Source organism: Aulonocara sp. 'chitande type north' Nkhata Bay, linkage group LG1, assembly GCF_057382095.1.
Source record: "Aulonocara sp. 'chitande type north' Nkhata Bay isolate Kocher_YH1m ecotype deep benthic linkage group LG1, A_spYH_male_GT1.1, whole genome shotgun sequence".
NCBI lineage: Eukaryota > Metazoa > Chordata > Actinopteri > Cichliformes > Cichlidae > Aulonocara > Aulonocara sp. 'chitande type north' Nkhata Bay.
The window spans coordinates 15,587,324-15,601,835 of record NC_141344.1 but is presented as its reverse complement, the minus strand read 5'-3'; the positions used below and the strand labels follow the sequence as shown (position 1 = coordinate 15,601,835).

Here is a 14,512-nt window from a genome sequence, read left to right as displayed (position 1 = left end):
TGATTGATTTCCATACATACAGTTGATAAAAGTGGCTTAACTGAACATGTGAACCAAACGATCTGCCAATCAAATATTCTGAACCGGTTAAGAACTACATGTTAACACTGGTGTGAAGGATGTGCCCAGCTGAACCTGCATGAGATACACAAGCACATCAAAACGTGACCAGAATTAAAACACATTTAAACGGCTTTTTTCCCCAGCTGTGTGTCTGAGCACAGTTCACTAGTAACCAGGACAGAGTCATATTTTTCTGTTTGTAAAACGTACCTAAAAAAAACTTTTAAATATAGGTTTGATTAGCCAAAAACAAATTATTAAAATTAAAAATATTAAAAATATGCAGCAACGTGATGCATATTTTACCTGCCATCAATCACTAGATGTAAATTCAGGATTAGGTTGGCAGCCGCTTCTTGTACTCAAAGCTAATAGCGTCTTTCTTGCAGGTCACATTTCAATCCTGGCTAAACTTAAATGCCAATGATCTTACAAACACGCTGTCCTGTTAGTCAAAGAAACAAAAAGAATATCTGCAGAGCAGCATCTCCTTCAAGGTCGGAATCACTTATTTACAGTAGAAAAAATATTTCTATATGTACATACACATGAAAGTTTGAGCATTAAAACACTTCTTTCAAAAATTACAACATGTTATCTGCTCCAGAGAAAATTTTAGACCGACTCCAAACTATTAAAGAATTAAGCAGGATTGCAACAGGAAACCAAACTGATGAACTACTCAACTTCAGCTGTAGGATTTGGATCAGTTTAGTTCAACTTTAAGTGTTTCAAACTTTAAGAGAATTCACTGTCAATAACTGCTGAACTTACCGGCCTTAAATTTAGAAAGAAATCTACCTTTGCAAAGTAGGCGAGTTCGGTTTTGAAGTCTCTCTCTCTGATTTGGGGCTTACAGAGCTGATTATGTCAAAATAAAATATGAGCAATTAATAAAAACCAGAAGTAGAAAACTAACTGCAAAAAAACAAAAAATAAAATAAAACAGTCCAGGACTGCCCCTTTTCTAATTAGCAGTTTTTACACTTTCTTACAATCTTATGTACAATCGAAAGAGGACTTAAAATGTGTATGAAATAAACTGACTTTTAAATATAGAAACTTGTGAGATCATAACACAGAAAAGACAATCCTTAAAACCCTGCTTTTAAGATAACATGAAATACTGTAGGGACAAAAAGTAAAAGTGAGGGAATCACTTCATTGTAGCACATCTCTTACAGAGGTCCACATGAAGAGGTCAGCGTAAGGCTGATGCTTGATGTGAAGCTTAAAAAAGAAAAAACAATGTTTGAAACAGGGTTGTGGGGATGATAAAAGAAGAGATGCAGGGTCTATGTTGTCTTCCGAAAGCCTTTGAGGATGGGGTATATGTTTTCAAAAGCGTCGTAGATCTCTCCTCTCACTTTGGCACCTTAAACAAAAACAGGGAGTACAGTAAGTTACAAAAGTTAATTCACAACAATCATTAACAGAGTTTGAAAACTGAATTTAAAATGTTTGCACCCTCACAGAATAACGTCCTCACTATGCACTGTGGCACTTTAACTGTTGTTTGTTTATTATAGATTTATTGTATTATTTTTATCCCGATCCACTTTAAAACAATTTCCTGTTACGAAATCAAAAAAAAAAAAAAGCATCTATTGATCAACGTTTAGTACTATTATAGTTTTATATAGTTTTATTATAGATTCATTGGATCATGGGTTCAAGGAGGTTATTTGAAGATATTTTGTTAATTTGATTTTCGCCAACTACACAAATCAACTGACTGGAACTCCCTCAAACTTTATCATTTACGACTGGAGAAGCTATTAAATCAAATCCTTTCTGTCTCTCCGACAGTCAGTATATCATTCGATTGTGCAGAGATTCTGTGTGAAACATTTTCCCAACTACAAAATGTCCAGTTCAGTATCAACTTTAAATGTATCATCAACTCCATGTTTAATTCTTGGACTCGCGATTTCTTTTGTATGGCTCATACATCAAAATAATTTATCTTATTTACGATGAGTGGCAAGGACATGAGGACATTTAGAAAACAAGACTAACAAACTTTAACTTCTCCTCCTGTGTTTAATACACACAAAAGAGAAATGTTTTGTTTTTTAAGCAGACAGGATGGGCTCTTACCTGTGAGTACAACTTTCCCAGACACAAAGATGAGCAGGACAATTCGGGGTTTGATCATTCTGTAAATGAGTCCTGGAAACAGCTCCGGCTCGTAGCTGCAAAACACAAGTCGGTTATTTTAGTTCTTAAAAAGCAAAGAGTACAAAATCATTAACAATCATTTTTAATTTTGCAATTCACATGCTTTCAGTCATTTTAAAACAAACAAAAACTACCTGCTAAACTGCTGATGTGTGAGGACCAATCCCTCCAGCCGAATGGGGAACTTCACATCACAGCTGCCCACCATGTTCTGAATCTTGAAGTCCAGGAACTTGGCGGGAAAACCGAGCTTCTGCACAACACGCGCATATTTTCTGGCTGCTAACCTCGACTGCTCCTCACTAGAAAGATAAATGTCATTGAGAGCCCAGGGGAGCAGTCAAATATTAGTAAAGTAAAGCAGAAAGACTTTTCCCCCCTTTTTTGTAAAAAAAATAAAATAAAAAAAATTTAACTGTAATCTGACCTCTTGGCTCCTGTGCAGACCATCTTTCCAGAGCTGAAGATCAGAGCAGTGGTCCTGGGCTCTCGTATTCTCATGATGACAGCAGCAAAACGCTAATGAACGGAGACAGCGAGGCTGACCATTATTACACACGTTACTTTTAAAATACAATAATTTCTGCTTGAATTTGATCCAAGCTGGGATTTTAATTCTATATAGATATTTGAGTTCGGTAGAGGAGACATGTTTAAATATTTATTTTTTAAAAGTGAGTTAAACGGGGCTGAAGAAGGAAAGATGTTGAGACTAGAGCTGTGTGCAACTAGTCGACTACAAGAATAAACAAGAACACAAGTCTGTTAACGTGTTTTTTCAGTTTCAAAAGCAGTTTAACTCTCCTCCCACCAGCCATCTCTTACAGCTCTTCTAGAGGTGGTGGCTGACTCAGAAGAAGGCATCCCTGCTTAGACTGCCGCCCCTGAGTCCCACACCCAGATCACAGGCAGAAAATGAACGCTATGGACAGCTGGATGGATTTACAACACCAGATAACCGTTAGTTGTAATATGTAATGACATCACTTTCTGCAATATCTCTATGTGATGAGAAGTTGTAAACAGGGTGGAAATTAGGTAGCTGACAGCTGTGTGTAGTAGTGCAAATCTACACGACCAATCATTGTGCAACAAAATGTACCTAACTGTTTCAGCTGGATCTTAAAAACCCACAGAATATATATATATAAAGACAGCACACCCTGTCTCTTTTGACCAATTTAGACTAATCAGCTGATGAGAGTTTCTCTCTCTGGTTTATTATCTAGTACAGTGGATTCCAGAGTGTGCGTCGAAGTAATAACAGAAATTCAGTTTGTAATCACTCACAAGTATTTATAGTTACATATTTGTATTAATGAATTTAATTATATAAAAATGAATTAAAAACTGGAAATATGAGGTAGTTCATTTGTTATATTAATCATTACACTGACCTTAATTTACTCCTCTTGTACTGAAGTTTGTGTCACTTTGCATATGATTGGGTAGCATTAGCAATTTATAGCCAATGGCCTGTGTTGTTTAAGTTTTTGAATACAATTATCAAGGAAATACGCCACTCTGTCTTTTATTTTGATTAGAGTGGATATTTAAGATTTGGGCCCTGTCAGAATTCCTGGTTTTCAAGTGGGCCACAGCACTCTTGACTTTAGGCCTTTCTAGTAAATTAATTACCAGGAACATCCACAATTTGTAATTTGTAGCCTGCAGCCAGTAAAGTCACATCAGTAAGCTGTAGAGCAATAAAAAGCCAAGAGCCTCACCTTTGGGTTGTACTCTGCATTTCTGGCTCTCAGGGCAATGGTCTTCAAATCCAGTTTACAGCCTAAGTTTACAGTAGATACTATATTTCTAAAAGTGAAGGGGAGAAAAGAACAAGAGAAAACAACTGAGTGAAGGACATACAAACAATTAAAAATTTCATTCCCTTAAAGTACAATTTGGTTCAATATATGTGCAGGAATTTCTTTCCTTTTAAAGCAGTTATCACCAAAAATGGGGGTGGGTGGGATGAGATGTGAAACATACTGTAGCTGCGGTACTATGCCAGAGGTTTCTGAAGAAGGGGTGGCCGGCGTGATGGGGGTCATGGGGGTCAGCGGGGTGGTAAAGAGGGGGGTGTTTCCTGGCAGTGCAGTTGTGGTCGAGCCTCCCACTGCCTGGGAGTGGAAAAGTTGAGGGGTCTGCCCTGATGTCCCTGCGAAGGGGGAAAAAAAAAAAAAAAAAAAAGGTGGTTATTTATGTGTAACCGGAGATTAACTTCCACCACGGCTAAATAAAACCAAGATTTCTCATAATAAATGTGGAAGATAAAAAAATGACAGCTTGTGGAGTACCTGAGCTGGCCTGTTGTGCCTGTTGTTGTGCCTGTTGCTGCTGTTGCTGAGCCTGCTGTTGCCTCTGCTGTTCCTCCAGTATTGACAAACTGTTGGTGTTCTGCACTGGCTGGGGTGTCAGACCAGAGCCATATGGCATCATGGGGCTGAAGAGCGGCATGCCTGGAGTCATGGCTCCCTGCATGGGGATAAAGCAAAAAGAAGGGCGTAATGAAGCAGAAACTAACTAGAGATATAAGACAGTTCCCTCAGTGTTAGTATTCTTGTTTTTAGGTCTGATTCTTCTCTTTACACAAATAAAACGAAAAATCTAAATGACAGCAGTCTCTCCACGGACTTTAAACCCATGAAGAATATGTCGGTTCTGTTGGAAGTACAGCCATTTCAGACCAGTGAAAGAACAGAAAAGATCACAACTGTGACAGCTCAAGGTGTCTTTTTTTCATGAAATAAAGACGTAACTTTAGAAATAAATCATACTTAGTAAGGTTGGATGATATGTAAAATTTTCCAAACGACAATCGTCGGCCCGATAAATAACGATATACAATATATTCACGCAGGTGCAGGCTTTTTGATGTAATGTAATCTGATTTGCGCATTTAGAATTTATATGTTTTGTTTGGAGGGAATAGTTCACCTTCTTTTCTTGTTTGTTTCAGTATTATTACAGCTACTTTTTGGATTATTAGCCAGTATCTCCGTTTCCCTCCCCACCATTGTGTGTGGGTTTTTTTTTTAATTTTTTAAAAATATGATTGTTTTTTTCTTCTGAACATAGGCTACTGCCTTTTTCTATTATGAGTTTGAGTTAAATTATTTTTTCCGTTGACTGCTTGTCTTAGCTTTAACCAACATCATTAGCAAACTTACTCATAGGCAAATAAATAAATCAATCATTCTTGTAAAAATGATCGGTGAAAGGCTCAGCCTATCGTCAATAGTCAATATATTGTCCAATCACCCAACCTTAATATTTAATAACACATAAGATGATTTAAGGGGTGTTGACACAGGGAGGAAATTACTCATCATCCATCACTTTGTCGCTAATCAGAATCAGAATCAGAATACTTTATTGATCCCTGGGGGAAATTATTTTTTTGTTACAGTGCTCCATTTTAAACCAACATTAAGACAAGACAGACAATATGCTAACTAAGAATAGTACAATATATACATATATATACATACATACATACATAAGTCACTTATAAATAAATATTTGGAAAAGAAACATGTGTAGTTGTAGCAGCAAACAGTGTGTTAAGTGGATGCGTTGTACAGGGAGATGGCCACAGGCAGGAATGATTTCCTGTGTCGTTCAGTGGTGCTTTTCGGTAATCTCAGTCTCTCACTGAACGTGCTCCTGTGACTGACCAGCATGTCATGGTCTAATGGTTCATCACTGGAAACCAGGCTCCAGTTGCATAAGTAACATACATTCATCAGCAGTATCCCTCATTCTCATTGGGAGTCACTTCAATCAGTCACCTCAAATTTGAGAAACGTAAAACTTTGTGTCCACCCACTTTGCATCACCAACACCTATTTCACCCTGTATCGATTTAAGTCTTTGAATATCCCTGATTGTATATGGTCTTAGGTCATCACAGTAATTCACTTCCTGCAGGGAATGGCTCTAGACCTCTTCCCTTCACCACTGATTTTCAATCCAGTTCTTGTGTAATTTGTTGTAGCATTTCCCCCTCCAGTTTCCCTTTCTTAAGAAAGGCTTCTTGACCATAATTGTTCCACTAAGACCATTTCTGATGAGGCTTCAGTATACAGCAGATGTATGAATGAAGTGAAGCACAAGACACAACACTGGTACATGCCTTGAATTAGGTACCTTTTTAATGCTTTAATGACTCATACGTCATTTTAAGTGGTTTAACAAACAAAAAAGATTTCTATGAAAACAGGGACTGAACTGAAAATGTGGAGAAAAGCACCCATTTTAAGAACTTTAGAAAGCCTGAAGAACTATTGTTTAAGACCACTTCAAAAATAGAAGAAAACGTGGCTCCTTGGATGCATAAATATAAAGAAACAACGGATGGCTAAATCTGTGACTTAATTTTCAAAAAGTCTTAATGATGAAACACAAAGCCCATGTTACCTGAGGGGAAGCCACCAGCCCTTGGAAGGCTGGTATGCTGTTGTTCTGGTCCATCCCTTTAGATTCCCACGTTACTTCACTGCCACCCAGTAGAAGGCAGTAAAAGCGTGATAACTAACCCAGCAGGGCTCTTTAAACCTCCAGCCTACAATGTCAAACACCAGACGCAAACACTGCACTCTTCTTTTTACCCCTGGCAGTAGTGTCTTGGCTGAAAAGATGACAAGAAGCACACTTTACTCAGATAAAACTCAAACAAAGTGGCGTAAACAACATGCAAATGAATGAAACCAAAATCGTGCAGCAGCAAGCGGTGGCGCGAACTCATTTAAATAACTTTAACCTTTTCTAACATTACTTTAACTCTCTCGTTCATATCTTGCCCAGTACATGAGGTGTCCTTTAACCAGTTAAGCGTGCAAAATGCCGCTAATAAAGTTAACAAACATTCCTCGCACAAAATGAAACGTGTAAGCACACGGGCTAGCTGAAGTTAGCATTAGCAAATTTAGCAATCATGAATCTGCAAGCTAAACGTTTAAAAATTTCGGATTTATGCGGTAAAAACAACTGCAAATAACTCGAAAATCTGTCCGCATGAACCAGAAAATCATTCTTTAGCTTACAATCAAGATGTCGCTGTTAAAATCAACACACGAACAGCATAAATTCAGCTCTAGCTCCGTAACTACCCCGGACTTGTTCTTGGGCGCTCACGACCTACTTCCGGAAGCTTCTTCTTCTTCCGTCGTGTCACAGTTCACCGCAGACACAGCAAAGATGGCGTCGCTGAGTGACAAATCAGTTTGGGATGAAGTGGAGGATGGGATCGGCGAAGAAGTGTTAAAAATGTCCACAGAGGAGATAGTTCAGCGCACTCGTCTCCTCGACAGCGAGATAAAGATAATGAAGAGCGAAGTGCTGAGAGTAACCCACGAGCTTCAGGCTATGAAGGATAAAATTAAAGAAAACACGGAGAAGATAAAGGTGAACAAAACGCTGCCCTACCTGGTGTCTAACGTGATCGAGCTGCTGGATGTGGACCCCAACGACCAGGAGGAGGACGGGGCTAACGTGGACCTGGACTCCCAGAGAAAAGGAAAGTGCGCAGTTATCAAAACTTCAACCCGGCAGACCTACTTCCTGCCGGTGATCGGGCTGGTGGACGCCGAGAAGCTAAAACCGGGAGACCTCGTAGGTGTTAACAAAGACTCCTACCTGATCCTGGAGACCTTACCAACCGAGTATGACTCCAGAGTCAAGGCCATGGAGGTGGATGAGCGCCCCACAGAGCAGTACAGCGACATTGGAGGTCTGGATAAGCAGATCCAGGAGCTGGTGGAGGCGATAGTGCTGCCGATGAACCACAAGGAGAAGTTTGAAAACCTGGGCATCCAGCCCCCAAAGGGAGTCCTCATGTATGGACCCCCTGGCACCGGGAAGACCCTACTGGCCAGGGCATGTGCCGCTCAAACCAAAGCCACATTCCTGAAGCTTGCAGGTCCACAGCTGGTGCAGATGTTCATTGGAGACGGTGCCAAGCTGGTGAGAGATGCCTTCGCCCTGGCTAAAGAGAAAGCCCCATCCATCATCTTCATAGATGAGTTGGACGCCATTGGAACCAAGAGGTTTGACAGCGAGAAGGCTGGAGACAGGGAGGTGCAGAGGACCATGCTGGAGCTGCTCAACCAGCTGGATGGATTTCAGCCAAACATGCTGGTCAAGGTAAATTTGCCTTTTTACTCTTGAATACAGCAAAAGTGCACCTCAATTCTGCTACCACTTCACTGTTATTTAATGTTCAATACTGATAAAACATTTTAAACTACATCTGAGTAGATCTGAGGCACTTAAAGTGAATTTGTACAACAATTCATTAAGAAAAACGTTAAAATTTCATCAATATCCAAACCCCCACATTAATACTTTTATGATGACTGGAGTTTATTGCAATGATACTGTCTTTATTATTTAGGTGATTGCTGCCACCAACAGAGTGGACATCCTGGATCCTGCCCTGCTCCGTTCAGGTCGTCTGGACAGGAAGATTGAGTTCCCCATGCCAAACGAAGAGGCCAGGGCTCGCATCATGCAAATTCACTCTCGTAAGATGAATGTCAGCCCCGACGTCAACTATGAGGAGCTGGCCCGCTGCACCGACGACTTCAACGGCGCTCAGTGCAAAGCTGTGTGCGTGGAGGCCGGTATGATCGCGCTGCGCCGCGGAGCCACAGAGCTGAACCATGAGGATTACATGGAGGGAATCCTGGAGGTCCAAGCTAAGAAGAAGGCTAACCTTCAGTACTATGCCTGAGGACACTACCTGTGTCTGTGTATTTGTGTGTGAGAGTCTTTGATTACTATTAAAAGCTGTTGAGAAAACACATGTTATGATTTCTCATTATCTTGAGTCAATAAAATAAATAAAATGCCTCGAGTATCTTTTGTTATTTCCGCTAACAATTTAAAAAAAAATAATGTAAGGGTACCTGGTGCTATTTAGAAGCTGCACATCTGGAATTGCATAGTAGTCATGAATTTATTCTTAACTTAAAGCAGTTAAAGTTAAGAATAGATGGCAGGGTTCAACATACAGTTGTGGTCAAAACACACACACACACACACACACTAATATTTCGTTTAATGTTCTTTAGTAAAAATTCTGGGGAATGGTAGAGTTAATTTATATTGGTTGGTTTCCGGTCTTTTGACTTGGCTGTTAAGCATAGTCCAGAAATTTTCAAAAGGGTTGAGACTGGAGTTTTGGAAAGGCCATTTCAGAAGCTCAGCATCAGCCTGGTTTATCCTTTCCTTAATCAGTTTTAACACGTTTGGGATCATTGTCCAACTGTCTCCAAGTTTCAACTATTTTGCTGTTAATCTAAAGTGAAGTGGAAGAATTTGGAGGTAGTCCTTCATTATTCCAACAATTTTGTACAGTCAACCCCCGTATTACCCGGGGACCACAACTCCCTATGAATATCTGAATATCTGAAATCCACAAATACTCAGTACCCCCTCTAAAAATGCTTATAACTACCTATTTCAATCTTTTCGGAATCTTTGTGTTTGGAATTTGCGCATCTTTTGTTAAGAAAAAAAAAAACAATTTGAATGATATTTTGCTGTGTTTACATTAATATTCAAATTTGAAAAGTACATTTTTTATCATAAAAAATGTATTTAGTCAGAAAATTACATTAAAAATCCATGAAATAATCTGCAAATATTTTGGAGTTGCTTTCCACAGAAAAATCCATGAATACCGAACCCTGGATCGACTGTATACCAAGTGGAAGAAAATGGATGGATCAATGAATACATGCTGGCTGTTCACATTTTAGATTTTCTTTTCCTATACACACACTTGTTCTGATCACGACATGAGTCATGCTTTTAATTTGACAACCATATAGACACACACTGAGCGCTCCAACTGTTCTACAGCCACACAACCCTTTTATACATCAGCCTACGATGATGATGTCATACATTTCTTTGAAATACTTTTACAAGTACTTAATGTGACAAGCTCAGTTTTTCCAATTTGGCCCTTGTCAAAGTTGACCTAACTCATTTTATTGGTTTCAAGCACATCAGTTTCAATAGCTGACTGTTCACTGGGTGCTTCATTTATTTTATTATACAGTCACATGAGATCACTTGGGTTGTACATAGCCAACAAACTAAAATTATTTTAATCCACTGATGATGTGTATGAATTATTTATGCCTACTATGCTAACCGATGGTTCTAAATGGAAAAAGCAAAACAAAACAAAACCAAAAAAAACAAACCAATTTTATTATTTAACAAGATATTGTATTAAGATACTGTTTCCATTTGTATTCTTTTGGTCATAAAAGACAGGTCTATCTGAGGTGGAATGTGCAATGAACAAGCAGAGCAGACTTTTAAATTCTTTACATTTATTAAGAATGTAAAAAGAATAGCAGAGAGGATCTCCTTTGAAAACATAATGAAAAATCATAACAGAGGCAGGGTCTAGGTATGGGCGAGTGAAGAACTTACTTCTCAGAATAGGAGTGCTGATCCAGGATCAGCCTGCCAGACCACATAAAAGAGCATGTGAACAGGAGAACTGGAGTATCTGGGAAACAGGGGGAAGGAAACTAGCTCCCCAGTTAGCCACTAAGGTGGCTACTTGAATCAACACTCCTGTTTTGAGAAACCTGACGTAAAGGTGCCAAAGCCATAAAATGAATGTGCACCAAACAGAAAAACTAGAGGCAGATGGAAACAATACGTTTCCTCCTCAGTCTTTCCTCAGAGGTATAGTCTCCTCATTAATGCCCTCCTTAGTGATGACACAGACCCGAAGGGCATCTCCGGTGTAGACATCTCTCTCTGCGGCTGAGATGAAGACGTCTTTGACCAGCTGAACTGCCTTATCCTTAGTCAGAGGAACATGCTCAACACCCTCCATGTTCTTGAAACCAATCTGTGGAGAGAGAGAGAAGACCGAGTCCTGTATTTGTCTGTATTCTCAGAAAAATATGTTTAGTTGATTTTTTGTTTAGAAAGGACCCAAGTACAAAAAAAATCTTGAGTGAGCGAGCGAGAGAAAAAAGGGTCCAGAGACCAGATTAGGCTCCCTTCCACCTGCAGTCTCTGAGCAGGTCCACCCTTACCATCCACCAGGTCACCAGCACCCTGTTTAGAGCTAAGTTCAGGTTTGCCTTTTCTCCTTCATACAGAATGGTTTTTTTTTTCCATATGGCATACCTCAATGCAGGTCTTATAACAGAATAACTGGAAGGTCGAGATTCTGAAACCTAAAATGTGGCTATGAAGTGGTTTGTCATGACTTGGTGGATACTGGGAGGCTAAATAAGCTTAAAAATACACACCCAAGATACAAGCACATGAATATAGTAATGTTAATATGGAAACATCAGGTTAGTACACGCGCGTTTTAAAAAACCTGGTTATCTAGTAGTGGCTGTAGCATGGCGCTGGCTGATCCTCCGGCCTTGTAGGTGTCTCTCTGGTAGGAACCCACTGGGTCAAAGCTGTACACTGCTCCCTTACCTGTATTACAATTACACAATATTACAAACAGAAACAGGATTTTACATACAGTAACACAGTAAAATCTTAATAGTTTTAAACATAACACAAACTAACAGTATGACATAAGAGTAACATTAAAAATAACAACTCACCCAGCACTACACTACACATGAATTATTTTATTTTTTGTAGACTGTCACCTCTTTGGGATCATTGTCGTTTTTCGGGGGGGATGCCCGTTTGTTCTTATTATTTTGTGCATGTTGTCATTAGATTATAGTGGTGGATTAGAGAGAATAATAATAAAGTTCTTAAATATGAACACTAAAGTAAGTAAACCTTGAAGTTTTGGTTAAAAAAGTGTGATCAGATCAAAACCTCCCTCCTTCTTTGTCTATCCTGCAAGACATTTTCATTTATCAGTTTAACTGAGAGAGTAAAAACGTATTTAACTGTATCCTGTACCTTTTACCGAGTTCATTAGCACAAATTCAGAGTTCAAGACATGCTGTTAAAATCCAGTTAGCCTGCCAAACAGTGGACTGCTCCAAAAATGCCTTTAGAATAAAAGTATGTTGTTTTCTCTGTGATCTTTCCTGACATTTTTACCGGACTAAAAATTCTGAGTGTTAGACTATGTGCCAGGTAAGTTCACACACTAGTGGATGAAGGCTCCCAAGTTCTTGTTACCCATCTTTCATGGCTATGTATGCTAAGAGAGGTCTGATATCCAACTGACTTGATATCTACAATAATTGCTTTTTTAATATATAGACACATTACAGTGGAAATGCTCATCATAGCTTGTCCACTCAAGCTTTAGCTCAATTATTTTACCATGTTAATAAAAGTTGTTTAATGAAGTCTCTTGGCAACTTTTAGTTTGTTTCCCAAAGTTGTTATACAAACTAATGTAGTCTCACAAACTTTATTCACTTAAATGTGTCTTCTGCACAAAAAATAATCTATAACCATAGCAAGAAAAAAAGATCTGCAGCCCAAACACAGTTTAAAAAAAAATGTAGTCATCATAATATCAGCACCCACCCTCTTCATCCAATCCTCCAATGATGTTGTAGACGTAGTAAGGAAAGAATCTTCTGCTGTACAGGATGGTGGACAACATGGCTGCAATGGCTCCGCTGGTCATCGTCTTGTTGTTCGAGTGTTTGTACATCTGAAAGGAGAGAAAGCATTAGAACAGCTGTGTTTTAGCAAGACGATGCTGACTGAGAGTCCTGAAGTGGGTGTGGATGATAGCCTGTTATATTATCCATCATGCAATGTGAAGTCTTTCTGTACCACTTCACCTTTAGTCTGGCATCAATTATTTTTGTCAGAGTCAGGCAGTCGCCATGGAAACCACTGCAGCCAATTACAGTTGTGTCAGTCCTGCAAGAGGAGAACATTCTGATCAATATATTATTTATCTGGTAGCTTTATCCCCAGAAAACAACAGCTCATTTTTGGCACAAAAAAGAAAAAATGTACACACTATTAAAGGTCTCACGGGGCTCTACCCATAATTCATAACCTGTTGTTTCCCAGTGGCTTCACAGAGAGATGACAGTGCACTTACAGCTTATAGCATTTTGGGGAGTCCCGGCTGTGGATTGAGTAGCCTTCACTCAGCCTGGTGTCTGAGGCTACAATGGCAAAGTCTTCTCCGGCAACAGCCAGTACAGTTCTGAGGAAATACACCACAGAGGTCAGCCTGTTCACCTCACAAGAGCGGAAAAAAGTCTGCTGCACCAGGAAACTGCAAATGGCAGCTACAGGCTACTGATCCGAAACTGAAACTGTAGGTTTAACTAATTTCTAACAAAAATCTCTCGCTCACAATATAACTTTTTTCCACTAAGGTTAGATAAATATATAGGTATACAGTTATATCGCAGACAGGATTAGAAACTTTTCATTAACTCAACAACTGCTTTGTTGACAATTCATTTTCGGAGCGGGTTAGCTTGAGTCCAATGTAATAGGATGTAAACGTTAGCAAAGAAGCAAGCTAACTACACAGGAATTGAAAATAAGCCCTCACCCTCCGTTGAAGGCGTATGGAGAGAACTTGTGCTCTACTGGACCAGTATAATGATAATCTTTCATCTTCCCAGGATCCCCGAAATGCTGAGAAGAAAGCATAATTGAAGGAAAAGGCCGACGATGCTGAAGCTTCTTTCAGATAAACTCGCTGTATCACTGCAATATGGCAGCCTCTTCTTTTACGGTCGTCACAACCGAGTCCTCAAAGCGCCTCCGCGTGACAGCGCCTCCACAGGCCGCTCGAAGTAATGCACACCACACGTTTAATGCTTTCACTAGCCAAAAAAATATCTCTGAAATTGAAGAAAGAAAGACAAATTGTAATCGAAAGATCAAATTTGCTCCGTTTTTTTTTTTTGAAATAAGATACTTCAGAATCTTAAGAGTCTGAATTGACTTGAAGCGCATTTCTTTTTGAGCAATTACAGTTTTAGTTTATTTTAGGCTTGAAATACTGGGGATACTGGCTTCTTGGAACTTTTGTGCATCACTTGCATATTAATGTAAAGAAACAGGAAGAAATTAATAAGAATCTAAAATCAGTTGGAGATTTGACCCATATTAATATACATGGTAATGCCATTAGACAGCTTATAATGTACAAATACTTAGGGGTGCAAATTCATAATGCACTTACCTGGAACATACATGTGAAAAGTATATGTGTCAGAGTTCATCAGCAGCTTCATTTTCACTGGAGACTGAGTTTTTGGGGTCTGCTGCAACACTGTGTCAATTTTTTATAGAACTACTACAAAGTTTGTCT

General features: G+C 39.3%; 3 protein-coding genes across 3 annotated transcripts; 1 reads left to right on the top strand and 2 right to left on the bottom strand.

The window, feature by feature from the left end:
• Window positions 1-1,092: 1,092 nt before the first annotated feature.
• tbp (TATA box binding protein) lies at window positions 1,093-8,300 on the bottom strand. The gene is made up of 9 exons (XM_086285376.1): window positions 7,293-8,300; window positions 6,667-6,877; window positions 4,545-4,722; window positions 4,237-4,405; window positions 3,972-4,059; window positions 2,672-2,763; window positions 2,379-2,546; window positions 2,164-2,258; window positions 1,093-1,438 (listed from the first exon to the last, which is right to left on the bottom strand). The coding sequence occupies exons 2-9, from the start codon at window positions 6,718-6,720 to the stop codon at window positions 1,359-1,361; spliced, it is 924 nt and encodes a 307-aa protein (XP_086141502.1). The 5' UTR covers window positions 6,721-6,877; window positions 7,293-8,300; the 3' UTR covers window positions 1,093-1,358.
• Window positions 7,413-9,099, top strand: psmc3 (proteasome 26S subunit, ATPase 3). The gene is made up of 2 exons (XM_086285369.1): window positions 7,413-8,391; window positions 8,642-9,099. Exons 1-2 carry the CDS (start codon window positions 7,447-7,449, stop codon window positions 8,978-8,980), a joined length of 1,284 nt encoding a protein of 427 aa, XP_086141495.1. The 5' UTR covers window positions 7,413-7,446; the 3' UTR covers window positions 8,981-9,099.
• A 1,476-nt stretch (window positions 9,100-10,575) lies between these two features.
• Window positions 10,576-13,933, bottom strand: psmb1 (proteasome 20S subunit beta 1). The gene is made up of 6 exons (XM_086285360.1): window positions 13,745-13,933; window positions 13,280-13,387; window positions 13,011-13,092; window positions 12,748-12,877; window positions 11,612-11,718; window positions 10,576-11,128 (listed from the first exon to the last, which is right to left on the bottom strand). The coding sequence occupies exons 1-6, from the start codon at window positions 13,843-13,845 to the stop codon at window positions 10,943-10,945; spliced, it is 714 nt and encodes a 237-aa protein (XP_086141486.1). The 5' UTR covers window positions 13,846-13,933; the 3' UTR covers window positions 10,576-10,942.
• Between the last annotated feature and the right edge of the window lie 579 nt (window positions 13,934-14,512).